The 18392-nt window shown below is 41.4% G+C and overlaps 3 protein-coding genes across 5 annotated transcripts in view; 1 reads left to right on the top strand and 2 right to left on the bottom strand.

Annotated features, from left to right (window-relative positions):
* RpS14 (ribosomal protein S14) lies at window positions 1-1119 on the bottom strand. 2 transcript variants are annotated; one of them, XM_028323666.1, is made up of 3 exons: window positions 1030-1119; window positions 609-853; window positions 1-268 (listed from the first exon to the last, which is right to left on the bottom strand). In XM_028323666.1, the coding sequence occupies exons 2-3, from the start codon at window positions 843-845 to the stop codon at window positions 50-52; spliced, it is 456 nt and encodes a 151-aa protein (XP_028179467.1). In that variant the 5' UTR covers window positions 846-853; window positions 1030-1119; the 3' UTR covers window positions 1-49. The 2 variants fall into 2 exon arrangements, with proteins under 2 accessions (XP_028179467.1, XP_028179468.1); XM_028323667.1 differs by having other exon boundaries at window positions 996-1043.
* Window positions 1120-1629: 510 nt separating this feature from the next.
* Window positions 1630-5444, top strand: Sar1 (Secretion-associated Ras-related 1). Of its 2 annotated transcripts, none has more exons than XM_028323668.1 (6): window positions 1630-1791; window positions 2076-2125; window positions 2443-2562; window positions 3728-3885; window positions 4405-4548; window positions 5196-5443. In XM_028323668.1, exons 2-6 carry the CDS (start codon window positions 2083-2085, stop codon window positions 5310-5312), a joined length of 582 nt encoding a protein of 193 aa, XP_028179469.1. In that variant the 5' UTR covers window positions 1630-1791; window positions 2076-2082; the 3' UTR covers window positions 5313-5443. The 2 variants fall into 2 exon arrangements, with proteins under 2 accessions (XP_028179469.1, XP_028179470.1); XM_028323669.1 differs by having other exon boundaries at window positions 1636-1732; window positions 5196-5444.
* A 2904-nt stretch (window positions 5445-8348) lies between these two features.
* LOC114366710 (cytosolic carboxypeptidase-like protein 5) overlaps window positions 8349-18392 on the bottom strand; it is a 32222-nt gene continuing 22178 nt past the window's right edge. Inside the window, exons 17-19 of the mRNA XM_028323661.1 lie at window positions 14217-14273; window positions 11746-11883; window positions 8349-10306 (exon numbers count right to left, since the gene is read on the bottom strand). Coding sequence (XP_028179462.1) covers window positions 9674-10306; window positions 11746-11883; window positions 14217-14273 — 828 coding nt within the window. The 3' untranslated portion in view covers window positions 8349-9673. The remainder of the gene's footprint in view (window positions 10307-11745; window positions 11884-14216; window positions 14274-18392) is intronic.

Below are 18392 nucleotides of genomic sequence, written 5' to 3'. Positions count from 1 at the left end.
TAACCGTAAACTTATTTATTGAAGTCCACAGTTGCTTAAAGCTAAAGATTTACAGCCTGCGTCCTCGTCTACCTCCCTTCCTGCGGGTGGAGTCTGAGGGCACGGGGGTCACATCTTCAATGCGGCCGATCTTCATGCTGGAACGGGCCAGCGCTCGCAGGGCCGACTGGGCTCCGGGCCCGGGGGTCTTGGTCTTGTTGCCTCCAGTAGCACGCAGCTTAATGTGGAGGGCTGTGATGCCAAGAGTTTTGCATTTTTCAGCAACATCCTGGAAACAGTTAAACATGGTAATTAATGCCAAGCCTCAAGTTAGTTCATGAAAAACATAAGTTATTCTTCATTATCTACATAAAATCACAGAAGTAAGGGTTATATTCAACTATGTAATGGTATTTTTTAGTTTCAGATTTAAACACACAATAAATAGATTATAGGGTTTAGATGAAAAGCATCAAAGTGATGTATGTAATAATTTATGTTATTTGTAGGTTTTAAGTTTGAATTTCAAAGACAATACAGCCTAAAAACACCATCAAAACATAACCTCAAAGTACAACAACTCTTTGTAATTCGCAAGTTTCTAAGTGTAAACAAAGTGATGCAAGTACCTGAGCGGCCAACATAGCGGCGTAGGGTGAAGCTTCATCACGATCAGCTTTGACTTTCATGCCACCGGTGACTCTGGCGATGGTCTCCCGACCAGACAAGTCGGTGACATGCACGAATGTGTCATTGAAAGAAGCAAAAATGTGGGCGACTCCAAACACTGTCTCGCCGACCAAGTGCTGGGGACCAAGGGTCACTTGGACCTCCTCTTTTGCAACTTTGTTTTTCCTGGGAGCCATGGTTCAGCCTGAAAACGACAACACTACTGAGCACTATTGTAACCTACAAAAATCAAGTGAATCCTCAAAGAGTTTGCCTAAAAATCATTCAAGCAGGTTATGTGTACAATAATACACGATTTACACAATATATTTCATCAATTAACACACTTTTGCATTCACTTTTTACAAAAATCCGTAATACCTTTGCTTTTGAAAGCTGTCAAAACTAGAAAGAACTACCGGAAGTCGAATTGTCAATAATATTCCAAACTGTACAATGTTGCCATAATTTCTGAAAACCGGTTTTTGTAGAGCATGAAAATAATGCCACGGTTATTTACTAGACTTATCAATAGGAATAATATACTTCCTTTTGTTACCATTTTCCTTATCAGCAGTAAGCCTAAGATGTTTTTATTGCAGTAAGCTTGTTAAATACCATAAGTGATGATTTCAGCATCCAAAAAGTCAGAGAAAGTCAAAGAAACCGAAAGCATTTATTGAGAATTTCATGAGGAACGTAACACAAAATATATTGAAATAAATGAACCGGTACATTATAAGTCGTAGTTTATTTCTTAAGTACTTTAAAAATTCAACTGAGTTTAAATATCTTATAAATATTTAAAATACCGTATCTTGTTTTGCTAGATGTTATGTCCCATCCATGTCAAAGTTATTTATGGTTATGGTCACTTTCCATGAAGTAGGGTGAATGTAGTTTTATTGTAGACATTGAGCTATGAGCTCAATAACATGAAAGGCGTGGTACTGTGGACGCAGCTTTATTCAGAGTGACAACTTCCGGAAGTAGTATACGTCATTGCCAACAGATTCATATTTCCATCGCATTTACATTGCTGAGAAAAATCGTCGGTTTTAGCGGCGTAACATATTGCAAATAAGTGCGAAATATTGTGATAAACTTCTCCTAGTATTAGTTAATCTAGTTCAATTTTAATAAGTGAGTAATTTTACTGCGAACAGATAGAATTTGTGGATCAAAGTTGCATGTACTCGAATGACGTTCTGTCATTCATGTTACTCAACTCGATATCACATTCTTACTACGTTTTTGGTGTAATCTTGCAAGATCGTAATATATTTACATTGTCTTATAACTCGGGTGTCTGATGTTCGTTGCCAGACAAATCGGAGTAGATAACAAAGACTTTTGCAAGTCATTATTTAGTAACTATTTCTTTGTGAAGATGAGCTGATTATTTATTACACATTCATCAATTTCAGATTCAATATGTTTATCTTGGATTGGTTCACTGGTGTCCTCGGCTTCCTTGGTGAGTATTCATCTATTGTGATGTGCCCAATTGATGAACTTTAATTTGAAGATGAGGATGTCCAAACTAGGAACCAAAATTTGAATCTGACCTTTGGAGGCATGACTAATCCATATTTGGCTGTATAATTTTATACAATTACCCATGTGTATTATCATTACCAGTTTTATGTAGCATTTGTCTGTCATCGTTACAATTTAATTCAACTTGGAAATTGTTGTTCGGATTTATCTCAAAGATAATCTGATTAGAATAATGTCAAAATGCATTTATTGTTATCTTTGTGAAATTCATCAATACAATCTCTATTTGACCAGGTTTGTGGAAGAAATCAGGTAAACTATTGTTCCTGGGCCTAGACAATGCGGGCAAGACCACTCTGCTGCACATGTTGAAGGATGACAGATTAGCGCAGCACGTGCCAACACTGCATCCCAGTGAGTATAAATCTTATTTCAATATTATTTTGTATACCAATATAACGTCTACAAATATGGTGGCTTTTGTATACCAATATTTACATCCAAAAATATGGGGTTTCCCTGTTTGCATGGTGGTGGATTTTCCCTGGCCCCTTGTTAATTTCCCCTGGCCTATTGATGATAGATGGTCTGTCTTTGAGCAGGGAATTTGAGAGTAAAATAAAAGTTTTGGTCTGAATTCTCAAAAAGAATTTACAATGTTTTTCTTACTATTAGGTGATGAAAAAACTATGTTGGATCTTCTATTTTTGACATTTGACCCCCCTAAAGTTATTCTGAGATCTGTTCGGGTTAAACATGTCAGTACCACCTTGACATGATTTTGAAGCATAACTTTTATCACTATGTTTATTTCAGTAGTCATAAATAAAACTGATGATAACCACTTTAGCACTCTGAAAGCAATCACACTGTTTTTATTATTATGGCATGTATTTTTATACTTTCCTCAGCTCTGTATATTTATATTTTATTTTTGTTTAAAAAAATATTGTATACTGTTAAACTAAATATAACCAGTCATAATATTGCCCACTTATATGTGATAACACACATGCATATACATAATTTAACGCTTATATTACTGTAATAGATGGTGATTTTATCTACATCTGACAACACTTTATATCACTGATACAGTGAGTTTTATTTATTGATGAAATTAACATACAACATTTAACTATTTTGTAAAATTGATGTTACCCACGTTGGAATATTATGGGCATTAAAGGCAAAAAACTCACTCTATTTGTGGATTCATCACTGCAGTCAAATTGCTTCACATGTTCTTGTCCTTTTACATGGTTTCTACCAGCTAAGTTTACCTACAATAAGTAACAATAACCTGCATGCAGGCAAAACAGGACAGTTAATTGTGGAAATCCTTAGGGGAGGTGTTTGTCCAGCAGTGAACATCTCCTTACCGAATATGTCCATTTACATTATGTATTGATTATTTTTTCTCAATAATACCAGTTTTGTACACCAACCTTGGGCCAAACATAGTGATACCGACTGCCTAATTTCTAACACCTACATATTGCTACCTGTTCACAAATAAACATTTTTGGTTTGTTTTGACTGTAACAAAGTAAACAATAGTACTTTGCATTGTCCACAGCATCGGAGGAGCTGTCTATAGGCAGTATGCGGTTCACGACGTTCGACCTGGGCGGGCATCAACAGGCGCGCCGCGTGTGGCGCGACTACTTTCCCGCCGTCGACGCCATCGTGTTCCTGGTCGACGCCTGCGACCGTCCACGCCTGCACGAGTCTAAGGTACGTTTTTATATTGTAGCTTAGGTGCACCAGTGCCAAACCAGGAACCAGTAGTAAAGCGTTTCAATTCGAAAACAAAACTATTAGTCTTTGTTGAATGTTGAATTATCGCCACGCTTTTACGTTCTTGTGCTACTGGTTGACATTATTTACCTTTTTTTCCCACAACAGAGAAGCACTTGCTTAGCCTATCTCACCTGATGGAAAGTGATAATCAGGTGTATTAAGGTGGAATTCTCGCTATCCTACCTCCCAACTAGCGAAACAACAATGCTCCTTACATTGATAGCTAGCTAGCTAAATTCGCCTGAATTTACAACTACCACCAATAAAAAATGTTGCCGTCACTCAAAATAGAATCTGGGACCTCTGGGTCTGGCACCTGTTTCTATTTTTATTATGATGACTATCTATCTAGGTGCAATAAGCTCTACCACCAACTTTTTAAAATTTTCTCTCACTGAGAACAGGGTCTGATGATATTAGCATTTTTGTGATAAAACTACCTTTTCTCCGAAGGCCGAGCTGGACTCGCTGCTGACAGACGAGACGCTCAGCAACTGCCCCGTGCTGATCCTCGGCAACAAGATCGACAAGCCCGGCGCCGCCAGCGAGGACGAGCTGCGGCAGTTCTTCAACCTCTACCAGCAGACCACTGGGAAGGTCAGCAAATATTAACTGTCATCGTTAGCCAGCCATATGACGGCCACTGCTAGACAAAAGCCTCCCCCAAGGATAGAGCCACGATAACCGAGCGGTGAAAGGGTCCACTTGGTCGTGGCTCGTAATCCGGGGAACGCGGATTCGGTCCCTGCCGCCGCTCGACTTTTGTGGTGAGCTCACATGCTTGTATCACGACAAGCATATTTTAGAGTACGAGGGGCTAATGGGACTTAGTAATTTGTGCAATAACAATCCAATAAGATGCGACGTATAGGGTCGCGCCTCGTGTATATATTTGTTGAGTCTCGTCTCGTTAGAACTTACCACTTTAGAACCTCGACTTATTTATTATATAATCCTACTAATATTATAAATGCAAAAGTTTGGATGTCTGGATGTTTGTTACTCTTTCACGCAAAATTTACTGAACGGAATTTGATGAAACTTTACAGTATTATTGTTTATAACCCAGATTAACACATAGGCTACAAATTATGACAATCTGTGACAAACTAAATTTCACGCGGGTGAAACCGCGGGCAAAAGCTTGCCATATAAATTGGTACATAAGGCGAATGTAATGCCATACGGCATCTCTGTCAGTTTAAGCTAAACAAAAAATGAATCGATCTCTTTCCGCATTGCAGGGCAAGGTGTCCCGGTCGGAGCTGCCCGGGCGGCCGCTGGAGCTGTTCATGTGCTCGGTGCTGAAGCGCCAGGGCTACGGCGAGGGCTTCCGCTGGCTCGCGCAGTACATCGACTGAGCGCCGCATACAACATAGCTGCTTGTGGCCGGTGCACCCACTCTTACCAGAGTAAACACTAATGAGTAGGTCATCTTCATAGAAACGCACGGGCGCGGTTTGTATGTGAGCGCGCCAACACGTATGCGGCGCGCACGCACACTGCCAAAATTTAGCGGGGAGCCAGTCGTGGTTGCGCCGAATTTTGTCAGTGTGTGCGTGCGCGCCGCATACGTATATTGGCGTGCTCACATACAAACCGCGCTCGTTGCGTTTCTATGAAGATGACCTACTCATTTGTATTTACTCTGCTGTTACTTCCCGCTTCAATCTCGCATGATGCCTTCAGCATGTAACCCTCGTGTGATCACGAAGGCTAGGGTTCCACCAAGGCACAGCGGAGAAATGTTTTGAACAACCAATCGAATGTCATTCAGATTGAATGAAAATTGGTTATTCAAAACATTTCTCCGCTCCGCTCCACCTCGGTGGAAACCGAGCCTAATACTAAACTTAATTACTTTCTAATTAGTTAATTATTATGTTCCAAGCTCAATTTATTTCTATTTCTCTCTGTTTAATTCTGTAACCGGTTCCCTACCAAAACATGAGCAGCTACGTCAATAGATGTGTGTGTTTGCATCTGAGCAGCCTCCCTCGCTTACTAGTAATGTATTACTAGACCCTTGTCCTAATGTTAAGTATCAAGATCTTCCTGAACGTTTTATTTCACTTGAGACCCGGTTTAATACAAAATAATCGTGGGGGGTCTTGTATGTATCATCAATTTCAGACAGTTGTAAGGTCATCCATTTTATTAAATAAATCAACGAAGATTGTGCGGAGACTAAAGTTTGATGTAACTATAATAATAGTAGTTTGTATTAGTCAAAGATTATGGATTGAGATCACCTTTGTATTTTGTTTGTAAATAAAAAGGAACTATCAATTTGAAGCAATACGTTTAGTTTATATCTCCTTAGAAATTACCCCTGCAGACTGATGGTAATGGTCTGTTGTACTTGTAATATATTGTTAATAAAGTACAAAACGTTTTAATAGACATTCTCGAAATACCTGGTTAGAAGCCAAGCATTACTAGTTAGCGAGCCCAAGCGCTACAATCTCTGCTACCGATAGCTCTAGCTACGACTTCAGTGACTTGTTTGGCTGTAAAACGAAACAATTTTAATTTTACGTAAGGCTAAAGAATTTTGGGTTTATGTTCTTTAGGTTTCTGAAACCATATAAATTTGTGTCTATTTAAATAAGGTAATGGTGCAAAGCATTATAATTTTGGTATTAATTGTACGATGTTCCACGGTCCGCAATAGTATTTTATAGACAAAGCTTGAATAAAGCGATAATTGTGTGAGCAGCAAATATCTTTTATTATAGTGATAACTTGCCTCCTGATTGAAAATGCAATATGGCTCGTTTTACAGAGCCGACCGAACTTTTACTGTAGAATTCGTATTATCATACTTCAATATTTTTATTTTCTTATTCTCATTCCAACTTTATTGAGTGATAGCTTTGACTATACTTCGTCGGTTTTATATAGTGCTCATTGTGTTGTATATTTCTAAAACGACGATTGTTTATTTTTGTAAATTATTTCAATCATTTATGTATGTATGTTTTTAGCGGATTGTTTAATCGACATTTAAAGTTGAAACGGCCAGTCTATGTTACAAAATAGTCTGTATTTCCAAGCGAAGTGTTAAGGTATATTCACATTACTACACGTTCAGTTGCCCGTGCTTACTGCTGCAAATGTAACTGCTTAGTATCACGGTTCCTGTCAGGACTAGCTTGCAGTAGTCCTACCAGCCCCCCTAAACAAGTTGCACTTTTTGATCGAATCGAAAATCGAATCCATCAAAACTCCATACAAAACAAAAGGCATTTCAACCATTTTATTGGACTGGTTTGCGATTTTATTGTGCACTTTGTCTAGACCCACAGGACTAAGCAGTAAGGCCGCGGGCAACGCATACGCACGCTTCGTAGCTATATGAATATATCTTTGAGGTAGCATCTTGGATAATGATTCCTATGATTGTAATACTCAAATCAACATTAGTGTGGAAAATACAGTCGTGTAGCTATATCACCTACCTAAGCTATTGTAGGTTCAAACTTCATCACAATGCAATAGTTAGGTGTGTATATAAAATGTTATTTTTCAGTAACATTATATACCTACAAATGGTATAAATTATAACGAAATGGTGTACGAGTTTTGTACATTGTATGAAATTTCACAACACAATGACGACGAGCCGTTTCCATTATGATTTTTGTTGCGTGCGATCAATGTCTGCTGGATCTCCGGCTTACTTACAATTAGACAATGTTATTTTGGTATATTATTTGCAGTTTAAGTAAAAAAAAAACAACAATATTTGTAATAAAATTTATATTAAATAAGTCTAGTTTTATTTCATCAATATCTTTTACTCAATTCCAGGTGTAGGTAATGTTCTTGAAAAGAACTAACGCATGTGCAGTGCACAAATCACAGGATACGATACAAATCTTTTCTTTTTCCTTATTTGCGTTACTTATCGATAGACTATCGATACCTTAGTAGTTGGGCAAATAATATTATAATGCTATTGAATGCTATCGATAGTTTTAAATCTGACAGTATCGATAATATTGTCACTCGGCTAATATTGCCAAAAACAAGCGAGCGTATCGAGTTTTTTAGACATATCTCATCATCCTCTTCATCAAAATCTGTCCAGCTATTCTCGAGTTAAAAAATTGTGGTTTGTCAAAGATGATTATTTTATTAATTTCAAATGTAAATAAAAGAGGCTTACACTTACTATCTATTTATATCGATTTAAGGGCCGAAGAAATATTAGCGTTGAAATAAAAAGCCAGTTTCATGTTTTATTTTAATCATATATTAATATCTTCAGATAAATAAATAGTTTTAGTTACTATTTTAGAATATACATACTATGCTTTTCTACGATAAACACATCTTATATTACACACAACATCCAAAATTTAAAGTACATTTAAGAATCGTAATTTTTAGTGATACATAAAATTTTTATAAAACCAAGTTACAAATACATTCTACCTCTATATTATAAAATTATTGCACTCTAATGGGTGTTCGGTGAGGGCCGCCCTCGAGGAGGTCCTACATTCGTGGAAATATTTAACAGAGTAAATATTAATTCTAAAAGAACCATTATAATATATTATTTTATTTAACAGCTATAATAATGATATCACACGAGCGTGTTTCTCGAGCCTGTTTGCGGGGCCGCGGCGACTGCGCACGACAGCCGGCATTTCGCTAATTTTCTTAAATGAGATCAATAGTTTTGAAAACACGGCTCCATGAGCACACTATAATACATCCAGTTATCTTAATACACCTTTAAATTTACCACAAATGTATAATTAACCCTATATTTGAAAATGTCTTTTAAAGCATCGTTAATTATAAAATTGTATAAGAAAGTTAATTCTCTATTAAAATTTACATGATAAAATCAGGAACGTAAAAACTATAAAGACTGTTTACAAAAATTTCACATAAATTATGCTTATAGAACACAACAATTTCGTTCAAGATCAGTCGGATAATCGTCGAATTCCAAATAGACAACAAATAATTTACAAGATCAACAAATCATCGTCCCAATCTCGTATCGTATGCCACGAAATAGTTGACAAAACAGAAAATGTATTCCACTTGTATTTAAACTGTGTTAAAAGAACAATTTATGACATTTTAGTGGTATAAGGTACGAGAGGCGACGACATATCTTCCGTGCACTGCGGAATTTATTCTCTTCAATAAAGTGTCCCGGCACCCGACGCGATAGTAGACGAGGTTCGATTCAGATTGTATAAAACGCACACTTCATTTAATCCGTTAACATTTTACGTGTTTTTTTTATCAATTAACCCGTTTTCGAGTCGATTCGTGCACCGATTATACAATCCGATACAGGAGTTAAGCCCGCGGCCGCGTTGGCTTTCCTCGCCCCAGTCCCAATCAAATAATTCCAAAACTATTCTGAAGTTTGATTAGGGAGCAAGAAAGTTCAGCACCGATGCCCGCCGAATAGCCCGAAGATGGTTCAACGAAAGCGAGATCATCTCAACGATTTGTAGGCTTCCACATTTCCTAAACCACTTGACCGTGAATTTTAAATGAAGTGTGTGTCAGCATTCTACAAATATATTGAAAAATGCTTACACGCACGTCCCGAAATTCGTTAAATTGCGGTCAGCGTAGAAATCATCAGACGGTCGCGCTTCCCGCTCCAGCCGTGACGTGCTCACGAGCGTGACGTAGACGGAGCGGCGGCGGGCGCGGCGGGGGCGGGGCGGGCGCGCGGGCGGCGCTACAAGCCGGTCTTGAGGCGGATCTTTTTAAGATGCGGCGGCGGCGGGTTTGATAACGGCCGGCGCTTGGCACCTAATGGCAGAGCTTCGGGATGAGCAGCCAAAGCAGTACCACCAGCTACGTCCTCCCAAGCTCCTAGCATGTCGTCGGAGGAGGAAGAGGCCATGGCGCGGCAGCGGTTGCGGACCGAGCGCGAGAAACTGCGCTTGCTCAGCTTGGCTGACACTAGAGACGCGCGCGGGCTCGACGCGTCGTCGGCGGAGCGACGGCTCACCTTCGCTTTTACGACCCCGCCCACTTGAGTCTTACTCGAGTTCGGCTTGCGAATGGCTAAAATATTGCGCCGTTTGGTGGACAGCGTCTTCGGCTTGGGCTCGTTCTCAGACAAGTAACGTGTTCGCGAGGGCGTTTTCACGGGTTCGTTCTTCTTGGCGAACTTCATGTTTACGTTGATGATGTCGTGACCGGATCGCTGAGCCAGCACGGGCGGGCTGCGCTTCCTCTCCGAGTCGGTTTTCGCTCCGACGTAGGTGTTTTCTTTCCGTTCGTCCGTCACCTTGGCTTTGGAGCGGGCGTAGAGCGGCACTCGCGTGGGAGATGACGTCTTAGGCCGTAATCGGGACATGGTCAACTGGAACGAAACGAGATTTTTGTGGGTGGGATCGTAAGGCGACCTTAACGACTTAGGTCCAGTTTCTAAATTGAGATTTCCAGTTTGAGTGTGCTCATATTCTACTCGAGGATGTTTAATAATATGAAAAATTCACCCTTAATTAGATTGGAAGATGAGCACGCTCAAGCCAAAAACCTCCATTCAGTCAGAAACCTGACCATATTGAAGGTAAAATAACAGCAAGACTATTATTTCTACACTTTCTGTATAATATACATTTTGGCTGTTATGTTATCTTCAGTGCTAAAACAATGACAATTATGTTTGTGTTTGGCTAATGGAGTAACATCACGGCCGTATTAGTACCAACTAGATGTATGATGTTATTGCATAGTCGCGACAAAACGATTCACTCACGGTTCCTTACCCCGAATATTACGTACTAAAAGTACTGGTGTTTGTATATTAGTGGAAATCACTGAAAATTAAAGAAATGTGTTAAAATTGAAAGAACAGATATATCTCTGATTTTTAAAGAAGCAAAAGTGTAGAGGAGGCAACAGATAATAACATAAATTGCATGTAATAGGAGAAGTAAGCTAAGCCAAAATCAATTAATTTGTTTAGATTTCAAGATAACTGCATTGTTGCCACAGTTTCTTACAGTACAGTTTGTCGATGTCGAGTGTAAATGAATGATATTTATGGTAATACACATACCCATTGGAACAGACAATGATATATTGAATTAGATAATTGTATAAAGTGTGTCGAGACGTATGTGCGAACGCCAATGTCTTATCTTCAAGACTGATTGAAAATAAAAATGATCAAGATGTGGGGGACGACAGTCAGCGTCAAATAGTTCGGTGATACCCAAAATAGCCAAGAAGTTAACAACACAATCTTAAGTATTTCAATTGTAACAAAGAAGACGTGTTGTGAACTTATTGGTTACTTCAGGTGTTGTACTCGTGATAGATTTATTTAAATCAGTCATAATTTGGCAACAATCTAGTACCATTGAGCGAGGTTTAGTTTAGAAAAGGTTTATTGTTAGTCTAAACCTCGGTTTAAACGAAGGTTGATACTAGCAATAAAATTTGCAGAAGTTGACTTCTACAAGCTGTCACCTCTGTGTAAATATTGCAGAAGTTGGCTTGTCATAGCTATTGGTAAACAGCTTGCGGAAGTCAACTTCTATAAGTTTTATTGCTAGTCTAATTCTCGTTTTCACCATAAATTACAAAAAACACTGTTATTACAGATTGATATTGTGCTGTGTACCTACTATCCTTAAATAAATAAATCCCTATGTTTTAAGTGACCCCTATGGTAACACATAACAGAAATTTTGTTTTCATAGGGGTCATTTAAAAATAGAAATTAATGGTGAAAACGGGCATAAGCCTCGCTTATGATGTAGCGAGCGTCTTGTCACGTTGTATGCGTGTTACCTGCGGTCGCATGGTGCGCGTGTGTGCGCGCAGCCACTCGCGCACGGCGCTGAGGTTGCGGTGCTCGGAGCACGGGATGCGTGAGTTTGGGTGCGCGCCCGTCAGGTCCAGGATCGACGCGCCCAGCGACCGGCCCACCTGGTGTCATAGATCGATGTACTATAGGTTGCAGGGGAATATGAACGCTAAGGCGAACTACAGTTGGTTTATTTTACTTAAATCTCTTAGAATTAAATCATAAGAAGGCTCAAGGTCACCCAAAGAGCGATGGAGAGGGCTATGCTCGGAGTTTCCCTGCGTGATCGAATCAGAAATGAGGAGATCCGCAGGAGAACCAAAATAACCGACATAGCTCGCAGAATTGCTAAAATCAAGTGGCAGTGGGCGGGGCACATAGCTCGTAGAGACGATGGCCGTTGGGGCAGGAAAGTTCTCGAGTGGCGACCACGGGCTGGAAGACGTAGCGTGGGCAGGTGGACTACTCCTAGGAGTGGAGAGGTGGACCTCCTACTAGGTGGACCGACGATCTGGTAAAGGTCGCGGGAAGAGCCTGGATGCGGGCAGCGCAGGACCGTTCATTGTGGAAAACCTTGGGGGAGGCCTTTGTCCAGCAGTGGACGTCATTTGGCTGAAACGAACGAACTTAAATCTCAGGTCCAAGATTGATGCGCCGAGCGAGCGGCCCACATGGAGTCATAGAACACTGTACCATGTGTTTGTAGGGACAATGAACGCTAAAGTAAAGAGTAACTACTACTGTTGGTTCAGGATTGTTGCGCCCAGCCCATGATTAGAGCGGCCCACCTGCAGTCATACTGTGCATTACGTCGCTATTCACATCGCTGTACTGTGTTTGCGAGGGAAAATGAACGCTAAAGTAACTACTGTTGGTTCAGGATCGACGCGCCCAACGAATTGCCCACCTGGTGTCATACAACGCTGTACTATACGTTGCAAGGGAATATGAACGCTAAGGCCCTTTTCACACGTCCCGGTTGCCAGCTAACCGGCGCCGGCTACCCGGCGTCAAATGTATGGGCATGCCGGATTAATTACGCCGGAACATGTGAAAGCTACGTACCATGCCCATACACTTCACCACCGGGTACCCGGCGCCGGATAGCCGGCAACCGGAACGTGTGAAAAGGCACTAAGGCGAGCTACTGTTGGTTCAGGATTGATGGGCCGAGCGAGCGGCTCACCTAGTCATATATCGCTGTATTATTATACTTGTTTACAAATAAAATGAACGCTAAGGCGAACTACAGTGGGCTTAAAATCTCAGGTCCAAGATTGATGCGCTAAGCAAGCGGCCCACCTGGTGTCATACAACGCTGTACCATGTGTTTGTAGGGACAATAATGCTAAAGTAAGGCGTAACTACTTGGGAGCCATCCATAAATTATGTCACACGTTAAGGTCCTCGACGAAGTGTGACATTGTGTGACAAGGGAGTGGGAGAGGTCCTAAATTTCAAAACCTATAAGAACTTTGAGGAGTGAGTTTTTAATTCAATATTTATTTCTAGATGTAAAATTTTAAAATATGTGACGTCACTAGGGAAGGGGACCTCACAAATGTGACACTGTGACAAGGACAGAGAAGGGGTCAAAATCAAGAAATTCGTGTGACGTAATTTATGGAAAGCCCCTTGGCTCTATTTCTAATCAATGCTTTGCAGCCAATTAGTGATGGCTCATTGTTGAAAATGTTCCTGAACGTAGGTTTAGTTTAGTAATCGAAAGCATCTTTCGGTGTGCATTCTTTTCTCTACGGCCTACGCTAAAACTTGCACGAAGTCCGCTGCGGGACTTCCACCGCACATGTGAATGAAAACACGTCCCACGTGTTAGCACCAAGCTGCGCACTCATAATATTTTTTGATATAGACTTTATAGGTATATTAAGCCCGATATGAGTGCAAAAATATTTTTAAAATTCACAAGCTAATACCTGTGTTACAAAGCAAATAAAACACTTGTTGCTAGGGGCAAAAATTATTTCTACAAAAGTGCCAGTTTAATGTTGTTTGTTTTTAAAGCATGTAAACCTTTGAAAAAGAGGCTGACAATAGTGACTGAGTTTCTTGCGCTGCTTCTTCTCAGCACTGGCCCATTTATTGTCCTGAAGCAGTGGTAGGGTTAATACTGGGACGTGTAAAAGTGCTTTTTTTTAAGCCTATTTACAGAAATAAATGAGTTTAAATGAGTAGAGAGAGTTTAAGAGTTTGCAAATATTGTCCAAACAATTCCGAAACGCATCTTAAAAATAACCACATCTATTAAAGCAATGCAAAAAATCTGGAGATTTAGTTGCCAATTGTTCAAACCTCACTTGAAGTATTTTTGGATCTAATTATATTATCAAAATAATTCCCAATTAACTTAGGAAGCGTTTAAAAAGGGTGATTAAAATCTACGCTACTGGATGTATGTACATTATTGATTGTTGAATTATTGGCTCAGACAAACCTCGACGGGCGATATCTCGCGGAAATACTCCAGATTCTTTGCCCGACCGTGTCTTACCTGAAAGCCGTTCGGGATTGCTAAATGTGTTGAAGTTTAGCGAAAGCTTAATTAATTAAAGTTAGATTATGTATGTATTCATGTGCCAGATTTGATGTAAATTCGGATACAAGTATTTCAGTGAAGCAGTTCAGTCAATATTTTGACTTTCTTGTAAGTAATTTTAGAAATAAGTAGTTAATATAATAATATTCTATCCTGATATTATAACATGGTCAACTCCAGATCAGGTGATTTTTTCATCTCACTAATGACTACACAACAAAATCTACAGTTTACGGGTTGCGAACTGAATAACTACCAACAATACTCAAAATCTAAGAGTGTTTCACTTTAGGTGTTTTAACTTTGGCAAGTAAAATCATGTTAAATTGAAAGTCTCACGCTCAATGATCTCATACGCAATATCTCGCGCTTTTTTTCTAGGCACGAGTCTACTGTTTGTACAACACAAGTTAACACAACAGTGGACTATTCATAGTCTTCTATGTCGTCAATCCACCGAATGGGAGACTAGCCTATGTTTTCCACGCGTAGTCGCAAGAGTGGGAGGTCTTCAAGACAGAAGACAGTACTTCAAGAATCTTATTCCAAATCAAATCATATATTTTGCGAAAATGGGTTTACTTACATCAGGGTTGATGAAGGTCAAACTTGACCTTCATTGGTTGGGTTTTTGTGGCGGTCAAGCTGTAGATCCTGGCTACACAGGAGTTGCAGTGGTGGGAACGAGAGGTAGGAATAGTCCCGTTACATCAGGGTTGTTACCAAAGTCAATTAAATATCTGATATGAGACTATTTTTGATATTATGTGTCCAGCTAAAACATCAATTTCAGCAACAAGTTAAGCCACCTAAAGCGAAACCTACTACACAACACATCCGGCACACAAACCTGGAACGGGTTTACCTCTTCGAAGATGTGCGGCGTATACTTGGGCGGCATTGGCGCGGCGGCCGGCGCGCCCGGCCCGTCCCGCACCGTCGGCGGCAGCACGTTGACCAGCCGGCCCGTGTTGTAGTTGCATTCTAGCGTGTAGGAGCGGACGAGCCCGGTGGCCTTTAGGACCGCCACTCGGCCGGAGCCTTCGCGGGACATGCCATCGCGACGGTCCCTGTGGAAACATTCGTTTGTATTATATCAGCCATTAGGTGGCAGCACGTTCACCAGCCGCCCCGTGTTGTAGTTGCACTCGAGAGTGTAGGAGCGGACGAGGCCGGTGGCCTTTAGGACGGCCACTCGGCCGGAGCCTTCGCGGGACATGCCGTCGCGACGGTCCCTGGGTGAGATGAAAGATTATATTGGACTACATCAGCCGGGCTAGAATGCGCGTAATACACTCCTATCGAAGATTTTAGACGTCACACACAATGTATGGGCATAATCGAGGGGGAAGGATGTTGATCAGCCGGCCCGTGTTGTAGTTGCATTCTAGCGTGTAGGAGCGGACGAGACCGGTGGCCTTTAGGACGGCCACTCGGCCGGAGCCTTCGCGGGACATGCCATCGCGGCGATCCCTGCGGAAACATTCGATTGTACTAAGCTAAGATAAGATGCGCGTCGTGCAACACTCTTTTAGACATCAAAATGTTTGGGCATAATCGAGGGGGCAGCACGTTGACGAGCCGGCCCGTGTTGTAGTTGCATTCTAGCGTGTAGGAGCGGACGAGGCCGGTGGCCTTTAGGACGGCCACTCGGCCGGAGCCTTCGCGGGACATGCCGTCGCGACGGTCCCTGGGTGAGATGAAACATCAGATTGTACTAGACCAGCTAGATAAAAAAATAAAATAAAATAAATATCCTTGGACATTTTACACTGCGCTTCTAGTCCCAAACTAAGCAAAGCTTGTACTATGGGTACTAGACAACGGATATAAACATACTTATATACTTTTTTTTTTGTAAATAAATACATATTATACATAGAAAACACCCAGTCCAATACAAACAAACATGTTCATGCACACAAATGTTTGTACTGTGCGGGAATCGAACCCGCAACCTCCGGAATAGTAGTCCGATTCGAACCACTACACCAAACGGCCGACAAAAGAGATATAGATGTCTCTTGTCGATGATTTTAGACGTCACAAAGTATGGGCTTAATCGAGGGGGCAGGATGTTGATCAGATTTTCTTCGCGAAGGTATTTAAAAAAAATATGCTTAATGTCGTTAACAATATGGTGTAATTTAGCTTGTCTCAAGAGTCACTACTACTCTGTTGACAAACGTCAGTGATCGGTACTGCGCCGAAGCTATAGGGCTGACTTCGGTAAAATGGTGTGTGACGTGAGGTGCCAAACTGCGGAAAATGGCGGAGGAAATACATGAATAAGCATGAATTATATTTTGTTTCTATTATTATTCAGGCATTTAAAAAATACTGCACAGTATTAATTACACCACCGTTTTTACATATAGTTTATTTTCCTTATAATGCAAATGGGTGAAGAATACACGTGCGTGCGTCAATACTGGCCCGTGATTGTCCTGTCGATTAGGTACCGCAGGACGGGTAGTCGCGCGTGTTTTGTTTTCGATGAAAACTCGCGGAGATGAACAGTACGGCTAGCACGAAAAACTTTCGAGTTCGTATCGTGCGCAACGGACGCATCGTACAAAACACATCGTATCGGATGTGCGATGCGTACGATGCGGACAGGTGGACGCACTTATATGAGTTTCTATATAAATAACTAGCTTTCCGCCCGCGGCTTTGCCCGCGTGGAATTTTGTCTGTCACAGAAAAACTTTATCGCGCGCGTCCCTGTTTCAAAAACCTGGGTAAAAACTATCCTATGTTCTTTCCCGGGACTCAAACTATCTATATGCCAAATTTCATCAAAATCGGTTGCGAGGTTTAAGCGGGAAAGCGTAACAGACAGACAGACAGACAGACAGACAGAGTTACTTTCGCATTTATAATATTAGTTGGGATACTACGATCCGTTGCGTGCGATACGTCCGATGCGTACGATACGGACATGTGGACGCTTAGCTTAAATCGAAGGTTGAGTATAGAATTTTGTCGAATACGCAAACGATTCGAAGACGAAAGTTGTTCATGCTAGAGGTACAGGCCGGGTCGTGTACTCACTTGAGGTACATGTTGCGCTCGGTGAAGTTGCAGGAGGAGAAGTGGAAGTGCAGGTTGTTGAGCGACATGATGCGCGGCAGCAGCATACACTCCACCGAGCTGTCCACGTCCTCGAAGTGGTTGCCGTACATGAAGATGCCTGGAGAATCACTTGTTATTCAAACTCTTTGCATTTTAAAATGAGGGTTTCATTAATAAGGGCTATTGATTTTATATTTAACACGTGGCAGCACTGGCGATTGACATGCCCCTACTCTACATAGATCGTTTCATCCACGAAGACGCGCCCGACCATTCTTCCGCTAATGTTTGAGTGTTATCGGTACACGCTAAATTATCCATGAGTGCACACGCACACTACAATAATGAATCTCGGATTTCTCGGATCAAACTCCCCGCACCCCGCGCTTCCCTCGACCAAAAATTAGTGGGGCGCGTCTTCGTGGATGAAACGATCTATAATAGGTGGCACCACTGGCTATTGACATGCCCCTACTCAATATCCAGTGCAGACGCCATTCTGGCGAATGCAAATGCAAGAGTCCTCTTAACGTTTCTGTACTCAGTAGCAGAAGACAGTGGCTTCTCCATTAGCAAGTGAAAATGACCTTATTCTACAGTGGCGCCAACTGGTGAACGCTAAAATGATAGCCCTCATTGCGCTTACCAGTTGACGCCACTAGAGAGTGATAGGACTAACTCTATAGTGGCGCCATCCTGGTGAGTGCAAATGCGATTCAGCGCTCACCAATCAGCGTCGCCACTGTCATAGCCACATACGTTTGTATTTTTATTTTTGACGTAGGGGAGGCAGTCTGGCCTAGGGGGACAATTTTTTAAGGCGACCCTCGAGCTTTAACTATTAAGGACAAATTACAAAATATAGGTGGGGCGTTTCATTTCCAGAGATGGGATAGGTTACCTTTCTTGGAGGCGTGCCCGTGCAGGTCGATGTAGAGATACAGGCCGGACTCCGGCTCGCGCGGCGGTTTCTTTGCCGCTTTCTTTGACTTGTCCTCC

Source organism: Ostrinia furnacalis, unplaced genomic scaffold (assembly GCF_004193835.3).
Source record: "Ostrinia furnacalis isolate ACB-3 unplaced genomic scaffold, ASM419383v2 OfSCF0666, whole genome shotgun sequence".
NCBI lineage: Eukaryota > Metazoa > Arthropoda > Insecta > Lepidoptera > Crambidae > Ostrinia > Ostrinia furnacalis.
The sequence above is the reverse complement of the archived record's forward strand: the minus strand, read 5'-3'. Positions and strand labels throughout refer to the sequence as shown.